The 13,948-nt window shown below is 39.9% G+C and overlaps 1 protein-coding gene across 1 annotated transcript; it reads left to right on the top strand.

The window, feature by feature from the left end:
- The first annotated feature begins 2,147 nt into the window (after positions 1-2,147).
- TEX36 (testis expressed 36) lies at positions 2,148-6,974 on the top strand. Its single transcript, XM_008491766.1, has 4 exons — positions 2,148-2,198; positions 2,989-3,120; positions 5,681-5,761; positions 6,726-6,974. The coding sequence occupies exons 1-4, from the start codon at positions 2,148-2,150 to the stop codon at positions 6,972-6,974; spliced, it is 513 nt and encodes a 170-aa protein (XP_008489988.1).
- Positions 6,975-13,948: the final 6,974 nt, after the last annotated feature.

Below are 13,948 nucleotides of genomic sequence, written 5' to 3'. Positions count from 1 at the left end.
TGTGTATAACAACTGGGACCAAAGTCTGCCTGAGAGACTTTGCAGTCCTGCCACCAGTCCTCAGGGAACTAAGATGGTTCTGGTCATCTCCAAAATCCCTTTTTTGTCTCAAAGTTTATTGCTAATTGCCTGAACAGTTGAAAATTGAGTGCATAAGCATTCATTTCCTTTGTGAACCAAGCTAAAACACTCCCTAATTTTGCAAATTTTACCAGCACAAGGCGTGTCTTTTATTAGTAACATCAACATAAATAATACACTTTGGTATGAAAACACACAAACAAATTTGTTTAGGAAATCCAATCATTTAAGGTAATGTTTTAAAGCAGTTGGGCTAAAACTTACATTGTAGCCATGCCTGCTGCCACTGGCACAATTCTATTATTTGTTCCTTTAGTACCGTGATGTTAAGAAGGGACCTTTTAAGTATCATAAAGTTTTTCAGCTTCACCTGTGTATCCCTGGAAAACAGCAGTAAATACCAACCTGGTGAAGCCCATCATAAAAAAAAACAGATTCTGCTGGAGTAATATTTTAAAAGCCAAAGTGCTTTTTGTCTGAGTTTGCAGTAATGGGCCTTGAGTTACTGAATGTGAAAAGGAGTAGAGTGGAATGAGAGCAAATTACAAATTGCCTGTCAAGCTTCTCTTGTTGCTTTCTGTCACTGGTTTACTCAGTCTTAAAAATAGCATTAGTTATCTCTCTAGCCTTCAGCTCTGATCCTGACACATTAGACATGGGTACAGCTCATTACAGTCAAGGCTGAGAAGAAAATATAATCATGAAAGTGTTTCAAAACGTGTTGATCTTGATTTTTTTTTTTCCTTAACCAAAACTGCTTTAGCTGGAGCAGCTTATTTTTCATAAACAAGGTTTGCATTACCCTCTGTAAATCATTGTTACAGCCATGTACTTAGTTCTGGACTGAAAAGTAACTTGCAGCATGGCCTCAATAACAAGTTCCAAATCATTGCTCTTTTCTGCATTGTCAGAAGTTGAACAGATACTTAAAGAGAAAAAAGAAATAATTTAGAAGGAAGCCTTGGAAAACTCCATGGTGGCAGCTGGAGTTCTCAAATTACCTCTGGCTGATAGTAAGGTGAAAAAGGAGATTTTCCCACAGGAATCTTTGTATTTTGGCATTGTAAAAGGCTGTGACAGTCTGAATCATTCATCCTGAACACATTCTGTGGGTTTTCTTCTTCCATTTCCCAGCTGTGGTATCAGATTTCCACCCAACTCAGCCTGGAATATCAACATACTGGAGAGCAAAGCCCTTCCCCTTCCTCTGCTGTGTCCTTTCCAGCCTGTTAAAGGCCCAGGAGGTGAAGCCTTGCTTTGTGTGTGGTTCTGTGAAACAACTCTGGCATTTTGGCTGGTTCTCCACATTCCCCCAATCCAAAAGGTTATAAATAAAAGAAAAAATTAGCCAGCTCCATCCTTCTTAGTGACTGTGTGACAGGAATGAACAGACATGAGAGTCTGTGGGCAGCAGGCAAGTGGCATGGTGCTGTCTGCCACCCCCACCTTCCTTGAGGAACCCCCTCAAGGTGCTGCCAGGTTCTTTTTTAAAAAAAAAACCCAAATATTGTGTCCACAATGAGGATGTGTGTGTGTGTAAAGCCATTTTAAAAAGAGCATGAGGTGACATCTTGAAAATAACACACCTAATGTCATGGGTTTTTTTCTTCAAAAATGCCCCTCCTTTCCCCAGATGTTACCATTCAGTGTGAAATGTCACTGAACTAATTGTAGAGAATTCAGTATTTTTTTTAAACAGATCTCAATTTGCCAGGGGAGGTTTGGGTTGGATATTAGGAACAATTTCCTCACCAAAAGGTGGAACTGCCCAGGGCAGTGGTGGAGTCCCCATCCCTGAGGGATCTGAAGGCTGTGGAGATGCTGAGGGACATGGGGCAGTGGTGGCCTTGGCACTGCTGGGATAAGGGTTGGATTTTATGCCCTTGAAGGTCTTTTTCATCCCAAATTACTCTTGGTTCTCCCATCTCTACTCGATGTGTAATCCCAGCACTGCATTCGCTCCTCTGGATCCTCGTTTGATGACGCAGCAGGCAGGGTATGACGTCACGGCAGGGAGGGGACACAAGTGGCTTCCCTGACAACCGCGTTACCAGGGCGGTGGGGACATGGCCAAGGGCAGGAAGGCCAATCCCAGCGACCGGAGTGCCGGTATCTGGGTGAGGGCAGGAGCCCCCTGCAGGGATTTTTTTATCCTTAAACTTTCTGAAGAACACCCAGGTTTTCCATTCGGGAGGCTGATAAGGAAAAAGTGCACTTGGGGTTGGGAGAAAGTGTGCTAGAGCAGACCCTGGCAGGATGGTTTTGGTTTTCCATCAGTGCTGGAGGTCTCTTATTGTAATAATAACTGTAATAATAATAATAATGATAATGATAATAATAATATAATCAGTTAGCTCATTATCTTCTGGAGAATGCCAGCTGATGTTTGGCTCCCTTCTTGGCCTCCAGAGATGTGACTCAGGGACTCTGTTGGAGTCCCTGGGCTGTCTCAGTATCCTGGGGCACTGCAGTGCACACACAGTGTGGGCTCTTCTGTCACCCCCTGGGCCTGACATGGGGCTGAGCTGGTCCCTAAAATCTTTATTTTCAAACTACAGCACCAGCAGCAGTGTGGAGGGAAAAAAAAGACATTATAGCATAAGTGGTTCTGCTAGATGGATTATTGCTTTATAAAGAATTTTTGGAAAGGCCCTGGAGAAATAATACACTTGTCTGCCTCCTGAGCTCCACTGTAAGGTCTTTATTCTATGGTCTGGGGGAGGTTGCTCTTTTGGGTTTTATTTCCAGAGGCCACTAGGTGCTGCTGCAATCCAAATAATAAAAAATAACCGGGAAAACGCAGTTTCGTCCACATTGCTGATCAAATTTATTTGCTGTGGTTTGTTTGTTTGTTTGCTTTTGCTTTTGTTTTTTTTTTAATGGATCACGAATGTCATTGTTTCCTAGTTTGCTCACCCCGGAGCACACCAGAGTCAGCCTGAGTCCATTACACGTTCTGCACTCAAGCAGATCCAGCAGCCAGCAGAAGTTCAGTATATTGAGGACAGATTGCCACGGGCATACCGAGCTCGGGAGCAGGTGAGTGGCTGGGGCCAGGCAGGCAGTTCACAGAGGTCCTTTTTGCAAGATATCACTTGCTGAGTTGTGAGCAGGATTGGCACTCAGAGTGAGGAAGCAGCCGTAACAGCCTGGCAGACTTTGTGCCTCAGGCAGTAAAATGATTTGGTAGCTGTGCTGAGGGAGAAACACATTTTGCTCTTACCCAGTTATAATTTTGGGTACTCAAAACCCTGCTGTAGTTACCACTGATTTCCAGCATCAGCAACTTTCCCTTTTTATTAGCTGCTACAGCTGTTTGAGGCAGGTTTATGTGCCAGAATAAATGGTGATCAATCTCAGTCCCAAATCTGGGTGTAAAGCCCTGCAAGGATGTTTAATTGAAATCTGATGATCCGTTTTGTGTTGAATGTCAGAAATAGTGTGTAATTTGGCAAGGGATTGATTTTTTGACCATTAAGAACTTAGAAACTTCCCATCTGAAACATTTTTTAAGGCTTGCCTAAAAATGATGAGATCTGGGGCAATCTCTGAAACGAACAAGATACCAAGATACTGTATAAAATCTTACAATTTCATCAGCACCTTTTTCTGTCCTTGTCACTTGGTGCACAGAATATTTTCTCTTTCCATCTTTTGGAAGCATAGCAGTTCTATTGAGTTCACTTCACAGATTTTGCTTCCTAACACAAGTGGGCTTGGAAGGAATATTTAAAAAGGAAGCTTGAGGCTAGTGAAAAGGGGAAGATGATACTGGAACAGCTTTATGTTGGTATTGCTTACAGCTCCCTGTGGAGCATCCTGCCTTAGCCACTGTCTGAAGAGGAGAACCAGGTTGGATGGACCTCTTAGCAGCTCTAGCATGACTGTTCACCTCCTGGGTTTTGCCTCTTATTTACCAGCCCTTCACTGTTAAAACATCAGTGGAATTCCTCCCTGCCATAAGAATTAAGATGGTATCACCAGTGAGAGTACAAAGATGCATTTAAAGGTAAAATGTGATGGCACAGGAGGAATCTGAGGACATTTGTCTATGTGACATTTTAAAAAAGTGCTTGGAGAGTGCTGGGAGCTTGCTGCATGTGAAGCTGAATGTCTCTAAGCTCCTTGTATCAGGGAACTCACTGGCTGTGAAGTTAATTAATTTTCTCAGAAATGTAGTAACTGTTTAAGCTTCTATTACCTCTTATTTCAAACTTCATGATAGTCCTGTAATTAATTGGTAATGGATTTTTTTTTTCCACCATCAGTTAATACACAGCATAATTCCAAGAGATGAAACTAAATATTTCCCACTTTGGTCTTCAAATTTCCTGCAGCATATAGGCACTAGTAATAAACATGATTCCTAAACCATTCAGATTGATGAGTAATTACAGTAGGTTATTTCAGTAAGTCTTTTCTTTTACTGCCTTAGAAGAGGCTTAATTTTAAATTTTTGTGACCACGTATCTATTGAATTTACTTATCCATCAAACTACAGCCTGGTTCAATCTGTATGAGAATAAAAGTTGGACGTGTGGCATGTTCCTAAAAAGGTAGAAATCTCTCTAGTAGTCCCAACTAGTCTAGAAGTAGTTGGGACTCTAGTAGTCCCAACACCCTAAGGTACAATCATCCAGCTGAGTCCATGCAGGCAAACTGTGTATTTGGTGATCCCACATGTCAGTTCTGCTTGTTCCATTTATCTGTAGAACTGATTCAGATTCCCTTAGTCCTGGAACAGTTTTAAAATCATGTTACACTGAAACTTGCTCTACTAAATGGAGGTAAATATCACATCTGGAAAATGAAAAATTTATTACACAATGCTGATTTTAAGAACTGCTGGATCATTTATGGGAAAAAAACATGAAGTTCCCAATGTGTAACAGGAAAATAATGCTTGAGGAAGAACAGAGGCAATCTAATAGTCCAGAAGAGTTTTCCATGTTTCAGTTTTAAGCTATTTTAATAATATTGTAATGATATAAAATACACAAACTTAAAAAAAAAACCCTCTTAAATTACTTAAAAAATAGTTCTTTTGCAGTTTTACTGTTTTTTTCTTCTAAAACTCTAGTTTCCTTTTAGAGATTGGATGAACATTATGCTAAAAAATGAGATTATATATTAGTTATACAATTAATACCTCCTCCACTTCCCCTTAACAAGCAGTGTGCATGACATTGAGTACATAAATCATAGCTAATTCAGTTTTCAGGTCCCTTTTGTACTTCATATTAATTAGCTCTAGGCTTACAAGTGAATCAGATGGGGCAATCCTGAGATATCCAGTCTTTTGCTGCTTACAGACAGAATGCAGCATTTCTCATTTGAAAATCCACACTTCTCTATTAATCATGTCCATATTCAGCAAGGTAAGGGAATACAAATCCTTCTGATGATTTTCTATAAAAATAAAATACAGATGGTCCACATTGCCCCATAAAAATACATGAAGTTGAAGATGTAACACACGACTTCTGTGGTAGAATAGCTGTAATTTCAGTATCTTTTAAAATATCAGAACTGTGACTGTTAGACTCCAAGCAAGTTATGTGAAAATCCATGGTTTTTTGAAATAATTTCTTTTTTTCAGAAAGCAGTGAACAACAATTTCCCATTTTCTTCTCATGACAACAGACACAGTCTACGGAATGTAGGAGAGTATTTTGATTCTGTAAGTACCCAGGACTAAAAAGGACCAAGGAGGTTCAGACCTCTCAGTCTACCAGTGATTAAAGAGTTTCTTTTCTCTCTCTTGCTCAAATTATAGATGCTAAAAAATGTGAGAAGAGAAAAATGTAAACAGAATGTTTCATTTTTTAGCTCATATCTCCTTATAACTTTTTAAATCCATATTGCAGAAGCTATGAGTTCAAATAGAATTTAAATTGTTTTGGACTGTTCTGTGTCTGCAACAGTTTCAAGTTTTTCCACTTAGATTATTGACATCTTTCTGAGCAGCAAGACAAACAGTGCAGTACAGGAGCTGAGTAGAGGAAGAAGTAGCAAATTGTGATACTAAATGTTTGATTTTGGGCTGTGTTAGAGGTAGATTCTAATTTTTATTTTATTTTTTTTAATCCATTATTCACTCAGTAACTTCAGTTTCTTTTTACTTTGTGTAGTGTCTTGTATTCTTAGAGAAACTGACCAAGCATAATTCCAAATACATTTCCTGCAAGATATGGAGTGTGAAAATCAGGCTGTGTCTCTCTGTGTTTGGACACACAAGGGACAGTTTTGAACCTGGTCTGTCTCAGTTTATTTATTGCAGTCTGAACATGAAATTATTGACCTGTTTCTTTACTTTGCTCTGAAGATTAATTTAGCTGAGTATAGCTAAATAACTCTGAGTATAGAGCATGCTAAAGCAATGCAAAGTGTAAGTGGTTTATTAGCAATAAGAGATGAAAGGTCACCAGATTTCCCATTATATATGCAACCAGGAATGTGCATACAGGCAAGTCTGACAAAATTATTTTTAACTTGATCAGCCATGAGTTCTTGAAATCACTGTGGTAACAGCTTTGTTAACTTCCCAGTGGGGTAGTGACTGTTACAAGATTCATCTGTGAAACTGTGACTGGAAGTCATATGTTTACAGGAATTCTTATTTAATTTTTTTTTTTTTTTCTTAGGGTATGGGCCGGAAGAAGGTAGATCCAGAGAGACAGCAACAGAACTCCCAGAACTTCTTCCTGTGGGCTCATGAATCAATTCCTAGCAGCAAGGATGGCTTAACCATTTATCAGACATCATTTGTCAGACATGAAAATACTGAGAGAGAGTTTTTCGGGCGGTACCCGAAACAACACTCCAAACAATGTGACACTGACAAACCCGTTCCCTGGAACAGAAGAAAACTGCAGCCAAACAATCCATCTTAGTCACACAGACACCTCGGTGGCACTGCATTAGCATCATCAGAGCCTCCTCTTGAGAGCTGAAGTGCTTGTTCCTCAGCTGGATGAGGGAATAAACGTTTGTGTAAAATGAGTGTGGTAGTGCAGCTGAGAGTTTGTTGCAATCAACAATCATATGGTACTCTGCAGACATACATTACTGAAACAGTTTTAATGAAGAAGAGCATTATAAGGAAGAGCATGATTGAACATGTTTTTAGCAATACCTCTATTGTGACAACAGAGGTAGTGATTGTACTTGTGTTACTTGATACCTGGTTGCCCTTCATCTTGATATAAAAGCTCCTTCAACTTCAGAATCAGTGCTGTGGCTGTAGCTCAAGCAGCTAACAGCATCTGTGTTGACAGAAGTATAAAAAGGAGCTGGATCCCTGGGGATTCACCACAACAGGGAGCCAAAACTGCTCGTTCAGGTAAGAGAGAAAATATTTCTGAAGGGTTTCATGTTTGAAGGCAGGTTACCATCCATTAGAGAAATAAATAAAAACAAAGCTGTGCATTAGATTGTGGGGAAAAAATAATATTTAGTTGTAAGAGAGCAGCTGTATGAGTAAAGCAAGAAAGGATGTTACAAACAATGTTTGCATGGCTGTGTGTGCCCTCAAAAAATGTGAGTGTGTGTGTGTCTTCCTGGAAGGAAGGGGGAAAAAAGCTCAAGCTGGAAGTGGAAAGCTTCATGGAGGTTTGAGTTTGAAGCAGACTGGATCTGGAAAGACCTCCAAACAATGTGTTTTCCTCTTCTGGATCATTTCCATTAGTATCAATAAAATAAGAGCTGAAACTGTGTCTTAAAATACACTAGAAATAAGCTTCTTACTCTGCAAAATAACAAAAAATTTTTGAGCATAAATTTATAGGAAAATTTCCTTTGTTTACAAGCTAAATGGAAAAAGAAACCCTCAACCCTTAGAAGTCCCTGTTTGTAAGAGATGCCTTGAAAATGAGCTGTGTTTAGAAATGATTTCTGCCTTTCAGTGAGCAGATACATCACTTGGTATCAGCATGCAATGGCTGACATTTTGTGTGCCATCAAAATAGATTTTACTAGAATGTTTCCACAAACATGTAGCAACTTTATTAGCACACATTGAAATGATAAGTTGATTTTTTTTTAAATTAATATAAATATTCCCCCAGTAAAGCTCTTGGGGTGCTACACAATGCATAGAAATGCAAAACATTATTGAACAATGTGAAAACAGATAAAAAGCCAAGTAACATAGTACTATTAAAAAGAATTATTTTTTCTCAAAGTAAAGCCAGCCTGCCTGACAACTCTGATGTCAGAATTTCCAGAGTTTTAGCCAACAATTTAATCTCCAAACTGATTCAGAACTCAACTGGGTGCCAATCACATGGTGAATGAAGTACCCCATGCTGCTTGGCATGCTCAAGAGGGCAATGCTGGACCTCCATCAGAAGGAAGAAACACATTCTTGCTACATTAGTAATGTTTATCTGTGGCTTAGCATTACAACTGGATATGGGGAAATAAATTGCTGGAGTTTGTTATGCCTTTAAACACCAATAGGATTCCAGATTTCTTTTTTCTCCCCTTCACATTTTGACTCAAAACATGGATTTTTTTTTCCCCAAAATAACTGTGGATTATTGTGTGTGATGCTGTGATAGATTTCAGAGGAGAAAATGGATAGCTCATGAAACCTCTATACAAACTGAAATATATTGTACTGAGTGGAACAAAACAGGTGATTCCCATATATCTCATGCTCTGTCTGTGTTTCTTGGGTAAATAATGAGATCTAATACACTGAATTTCAAAATGAATGATAAATGCCCCAGATAAATTCCAGAAAGTCAGAGCCTTGCATGCTTTGGACAGAAACTGTCAGTATTGCTTAATCTTGTAATAATAATGTCTCTGAGAAGAAAGCTCTGTTGAGTTAAAATATTTTTGCAATATGGTTTTTTTCCCAAACCATCTTGGTGGATGGAGGAGAGGGCTGGTAACTCCCATAAAGGTTTCCTGGTCAGTGTGGGAAAGTGGTAATTAGGATCAGATGGGTGGAGGTAAGTTCAGCAAAATGAACCTACTGTGGGTTAACTCAGCCAAACACTACTCTGGAGAAGCAGAGCTTATGCTCTAGGTGGTGCTGATAAAGATGGACTTTTTTATACGTTGCTTTAGTTAAAAAACAAAAGGAACAAAAAATCCAAGCAAGTTTGTTGCAAAATTTCTTTGAATTGTATTGCCAGCAATTTGAACACAGCCACAACTCTGTTTTTGCTTCTGGGCTGATTTAGGTACTGTCTATAGAGCCTTCTGAGGAAGTCTCTGTTGTGTTAATTTAAAGGTGTTTTCAATGTGTTAGCTAAATTGATCAAGCAAAACTGATTCAATAGTTAAGCCAAGGGGATGGGGTGATGGCTGCAGGTTGCTCTGGTTTAATGAGTTGATACTTCTCAGCTGAGCCTGGTGAATAACAGAGCTGAGCTGAAGAGCAGCCACACTTCATATCCATCGCCATGCCCTGGCTGCAGACAGCTTGCTTCTCAAGTTGTAGCAGTTCAGCTTCAGTGGAATAGTCTTATGTTTGTGTCTGCATGGGTATGTCCACTTGTTTAAAGGGTTTTTTTTTTTATTTCTTCTTCCCTCATGCTGACAACTAGAGCTGAGAAAAGGGTCTCAAAGCTGCTGTCTCTCGCCTGATGCTTCCCCTGGTAAGTCAGATGCCAGCTTTTAGCTGGTTCATTTTCCAAATATTGTGACCTGTGAAATGCTTTTAATAGTGGTTTTCACCTTGATAAAGGAACTGTTGGTGTTGTATGACAGCAGATTTGGTTTGGTACGGCAGGAGGCAAGGTTGAAGTGTTGCCTTTTGTTTTCTTGTGTCTAGAGAAGAGAGGGGTAAAGCCCCAAGTGCCTGTGGAGAGGGCAGTGTGGAAGGGGAATGTGCTGCTCATGGAGCCAGTAATTCAGTGGAGATGGAGCAGCTTGGCTTCTAAGTCATCTGTTGCTAATCTAATTTCTCTCTGTTCACAATTGAATCAATCCTTGTAGCTGAGATGTTGTTTCTTAGCACGTACTCTCAAGTTTAGTTTGAGTAACTTGATATTTATGTTGGGTGGAAAATGAGTCCTGTTGCTTCTCTGAGCTGTGCAGTTACACAGTAGCAAAGCTGTGTGTGATCTATCTAATCCCAGAGTGGTGCTTATTTATTTCCACTGCTATCTTCCCAGTGTGGTGGATACTAAGCTTCTATAAGTGCTCCTGTACTGCTCTGAAGTTTCCCCAGCTGAGGAAAATATTGGAATAAGTGTGATGGTGCTAAGGGTGAACTCAAAGTGTAGGCCTGGATCTAATAGAGGTGTTGATGTTGATACTGTGGCTATTCTGGTTGACAAGAAAAAATTTCTGAAATCAAGGAGAAACTTTATATTAGGTGTTTGTATATATAAATGACAGGATGCAAACTTTTTTAGTTATTGTTATTATTCCATTATTTCCCTTCTGCTGCTAAGTTATCTAAAGAGCAGGAGATGCAAAGTGCAGAGACCCATTCCACTCTGGAGTAAGAAAGGACTATACAGAGCTGCCTCACCCCAAATTTCTTGTTTTATCCTTGCCTCTGCAGCAAAATAATAAAATAACGAGCTGTTGAAACATTATCTAGTATCTAGTAAAAAGGAAGTCTATTAAAAAAGGATGTAATCTTAATGGACCTTAATTTGGGTGTATGGCAACGGTGGGTCTGCATGTGCCATTAAAACACCCAATTTTTAGGCAGACAATTGTGTAGCGTTTATGAAAAGCATGTTATCAACTTGCTCTCTTGTCTGATCATAGTTTGTTACTCACCTGAAAGTGAAAAATCTCAAATGATTATTTCTTAAGTGTGGTCTACAAAAAGAAGGCAGTTTGAAAGAGCTAAGTTTCAGCCAAATAGAAATTAGGAATTCCTTTCAATATTCAATGGAAGGAGAGGGAGAGAGAGATTTTGTAACTCAAAGCATGCTATTTTTGCAATGGAAGTGGTTTTCTTGTTGCTTTTTTTTGTTGTTTTCATGTAAAATAAACATGTGCTCTCCCTCTCATCCCTCCACCCCCAAACCTACAGCTTGTCTTTAGATTGTCCATTTTATCCTGATACCTCCAAAAGGCAGTGCCTACTGCCCGGACAGACCAACAGAAGCATTGAGGACTGTGCTCAGATGTAAATTCTTCTGGGATCAGGCTCCATAATACTAACCAGACATTCATGCCTCAAATAGCATTTCAGGCATGCATTAATGACCCTAAGAGACAGACCTTCTCATCTTATTGCTTAATTAATCAATGGCGCAGTGGCACATTGGCAGGGCTTTTTTTTCAAGCTGTGCAGCCCCTCAGATGGTAATCAGATGGTATATGGCTTTGTCTACTTATGGAAAAGTCAAAGCCCAATAAATAAAGTTTAATTTCCTGATTCCCCTGGGATATAGTGATTCTTTTTAACAAAGCTTCTTCAGTTGAGTTGAAATTAAAAAACAGCATGATCAACATATTGCATAATATTTCATGGATGGAGTTAAGTACCAGGTTTAGAGACTTAAAAAAAAAAAAAAAAAGGAAAAAGAGTAAAAAGAGGACTGGCAGGGGGAAGACTGATGCAGAAGTCGTTTCCATCAAAAATGCTGAGTCCTATATTTGCTACTGGTGTTAAAATCTACATTATCAGCTTTTAAGCAATACTGTGAAGGTTTTCTGTGCATGTGTGGTGTTAATTTTCATTCTAAATTAAACTTGCTGTCACTTGGAATAGAATTAACGTCTAGTCTCCAATTTTGCAACATGCAATACAGCTGCGTGCCACAGGGGGGCAGATGTGTCGAACGGCTTTGGTTTGGTTTGTGTTATTTTAGTTTAAGATTTACTGTAGTGAACTGAATTGTCAGATTTATGCTGGTACCAGTGAGCTCTCAGTCATGTCAGAGAAATGCAACAACTTGATCCCGACAGAAGTGTAAGTCTGGAGGTCTTGTGGAGTTGATGGATTGAAATACTTTTTTCCACTTGCTCATTTTTGACGTTTACAAGGTTTGAAGATTGTTTTCAAACCACTGTTATTTTGATGTGAGCCTCTAATCTGACTAGAGTTACTTATTTAATCACTGACAATGTCCAGGAAATTAACAAAATTAGTTCTTTAGTTTGCAACTCTAGATTTAGTTCAACTTTTATTTTTCTAGTGTCAGGTTTTCAGTGAGTGCTGGCTGATGCTACAGTTTTCTTTGTGCTATAAGTTAAATTCAGGTTTAAGTATAAAACAACTTTAGCCTTGAGGTTGAATAATTCTTTATGAAATTTGAAATGCCCATTTAATCAGTATTTGCCTTTTCAAGTGAGTGGAAAACTGAATGAAATTTGTTTTGTTAGAGGAAGAAATGTGTGTGTGTGTGTGTGTGTGTACTTGCATGGCTGAACCCTTCCTGCACAGTAATTGGGAGGGACCCCCCTGCAGTGATGGGTGCCTTGCACCAGGGTTGTGTCCAGGTGCCCCTGAGAGGCTGTGAGGTTCACAAACGCCATCTCAGGACCCAGCTGTGACCTCCCCAGCCTGGATCTTTGGTTCTGTTGCTCCCAACCCCTTTGTATCATAAAAGGGAGATCCCTGCTGAGTTGCTAAGCAGAGTTGCTCCTGCAGCCTGGGAGTCCTGCTTTTCTGTGATGATTGTAGAATGATGGCTTTCCATGGACAGTACTATTTTTTCTGAAAGTGGAGGAAAAATTCCAGTATCTTGAGCTGCAAGAGTAAGATGAACATTTCATCTGTCTCCTATAATGAAGTCCCTGAAGCAGGAGAGGGCTTGTTAAGGAGTGAGGATGTTAAGAGGCACAATTTCTAAGACAAATCTAGTCCTTCAGATGCAGGACTGACTGTGTGGCAGCCTGACCCTTTCCTGCTGTTCAGCTGACCCCTCTTCCCTCTGGCATTGCCCAAGTTGCTCTCCAAACACACAGCAGCACCTGCTGAAGGGATTCAGCCAGATTTCCTGCAGCATCAAGCAGCTCTGAACTGCTGTGGAAGCAAATATCTGGAGGATGATGTGGGAGAGTGGCATTCTGCTGTCCCAACCACAACCCCCAGAAGACAGACCCTGCTGTGCTCTAAAAATAAGTTGTCACAGGGTCTGTTAGCAGGTGGGTCAGCCATTGCTTGCAGAACTTGCACACTTTTGTTCTGTGTCAGTCTCCTACAGCACAGCTCTGGACTATCAAATTGACCTTAAAGGGAGAGATCCTCCTCATCTCCATCTTCTCCCTTATTATACCTCTGGTAGCTCCTAAACTTGAACTGTCCAGACTCTGATCTTACTGCCAGAGAAGGTACCAGAAGCCAATATGGCAGCTGCTGTACAGGCAAAGACCCTGCTGAGATCTGTAAGAATAACCCATGTGTCAGAACACCTGAGAACTTTATTTATCTTGATGTGCAGATGTCTTGCTGCATACACTCAGAATAATTTTAGCCCACTGTCCAGGGTGTGTTTTAGTGCTGGCATCTCAGACCTGAGTAAAATCTGGCTCAACTCTTGATGTCCTTTGTACACTACCCACAGGAAATCTATCTTCAGCTTCTTTGCCCTCTAATAATGAGTACCCACAGCCTTTCTCCCACTTTCCTGAGTGGCATGGCTGAGGGCTAACATGCCAACATTGTTCTTTCACAAAGATGCAAAAACTTTTATAGCCAGCTATGCTTTGTTATTTCTTCCTTACTTCTCCCTACTTCTCTTTAACTCCCCCCAGTAGGATTTTTCCAATACGTTTCTAGAAATATTGTCTACACCCTGACACAAAACAATATCTTCAGCAGTAATAATAAATTAGATGCAGTGGGAATTTAAGCTTGTTCTTTTGTCCAAGGTGATATACTGGAAGTCATTCATAATGAAGGAAAAAGTAATTGTTATGCAGCATTTTTGTATTAAACATG

Source organism: Calypte anna, chromosome 6 (genome assembly GCF_003957555.1).
Source record: "Calypte anna isolate BGI_N300 chromosome 6, bCalAnn1_v1.p, whole genome shotgun sequence".
Taxonomy (NCBI): Eukaryota; Metazoa; Chordata; class Aves; order Apodiformes; family Trochilidae; genus Calypte; species Calypte anna.
This window is presented reverse-complemented; position numbering and strand designations above follow the sequence as displayed.

Bases quoted from the DNA above. Each gene is read 5' to 3' on its own strand.
- TEX36 (XM_008491766.1), top strand. From the start codon at position 2,148: ATGGCCAAGGGCAGGAAGGCCAATCCCAGCGACCGGAGTGCCGGTATC. The intron at 2,199-2,988 runs GTGAGGGCAGGA...ATTGTTTCCTAG, and splicing joins ACCGGAGTGCCGGTATCTGG to TTTGCTCACCCCGGAGCACA. The intron at 5,762-6,725 runs GTAAGTACCCAG...TTTTTTTCTTAG, and splicing joins TAGGAGAGTATTTTGATTCT to GGTATGGGCCGGAAGAAGGT.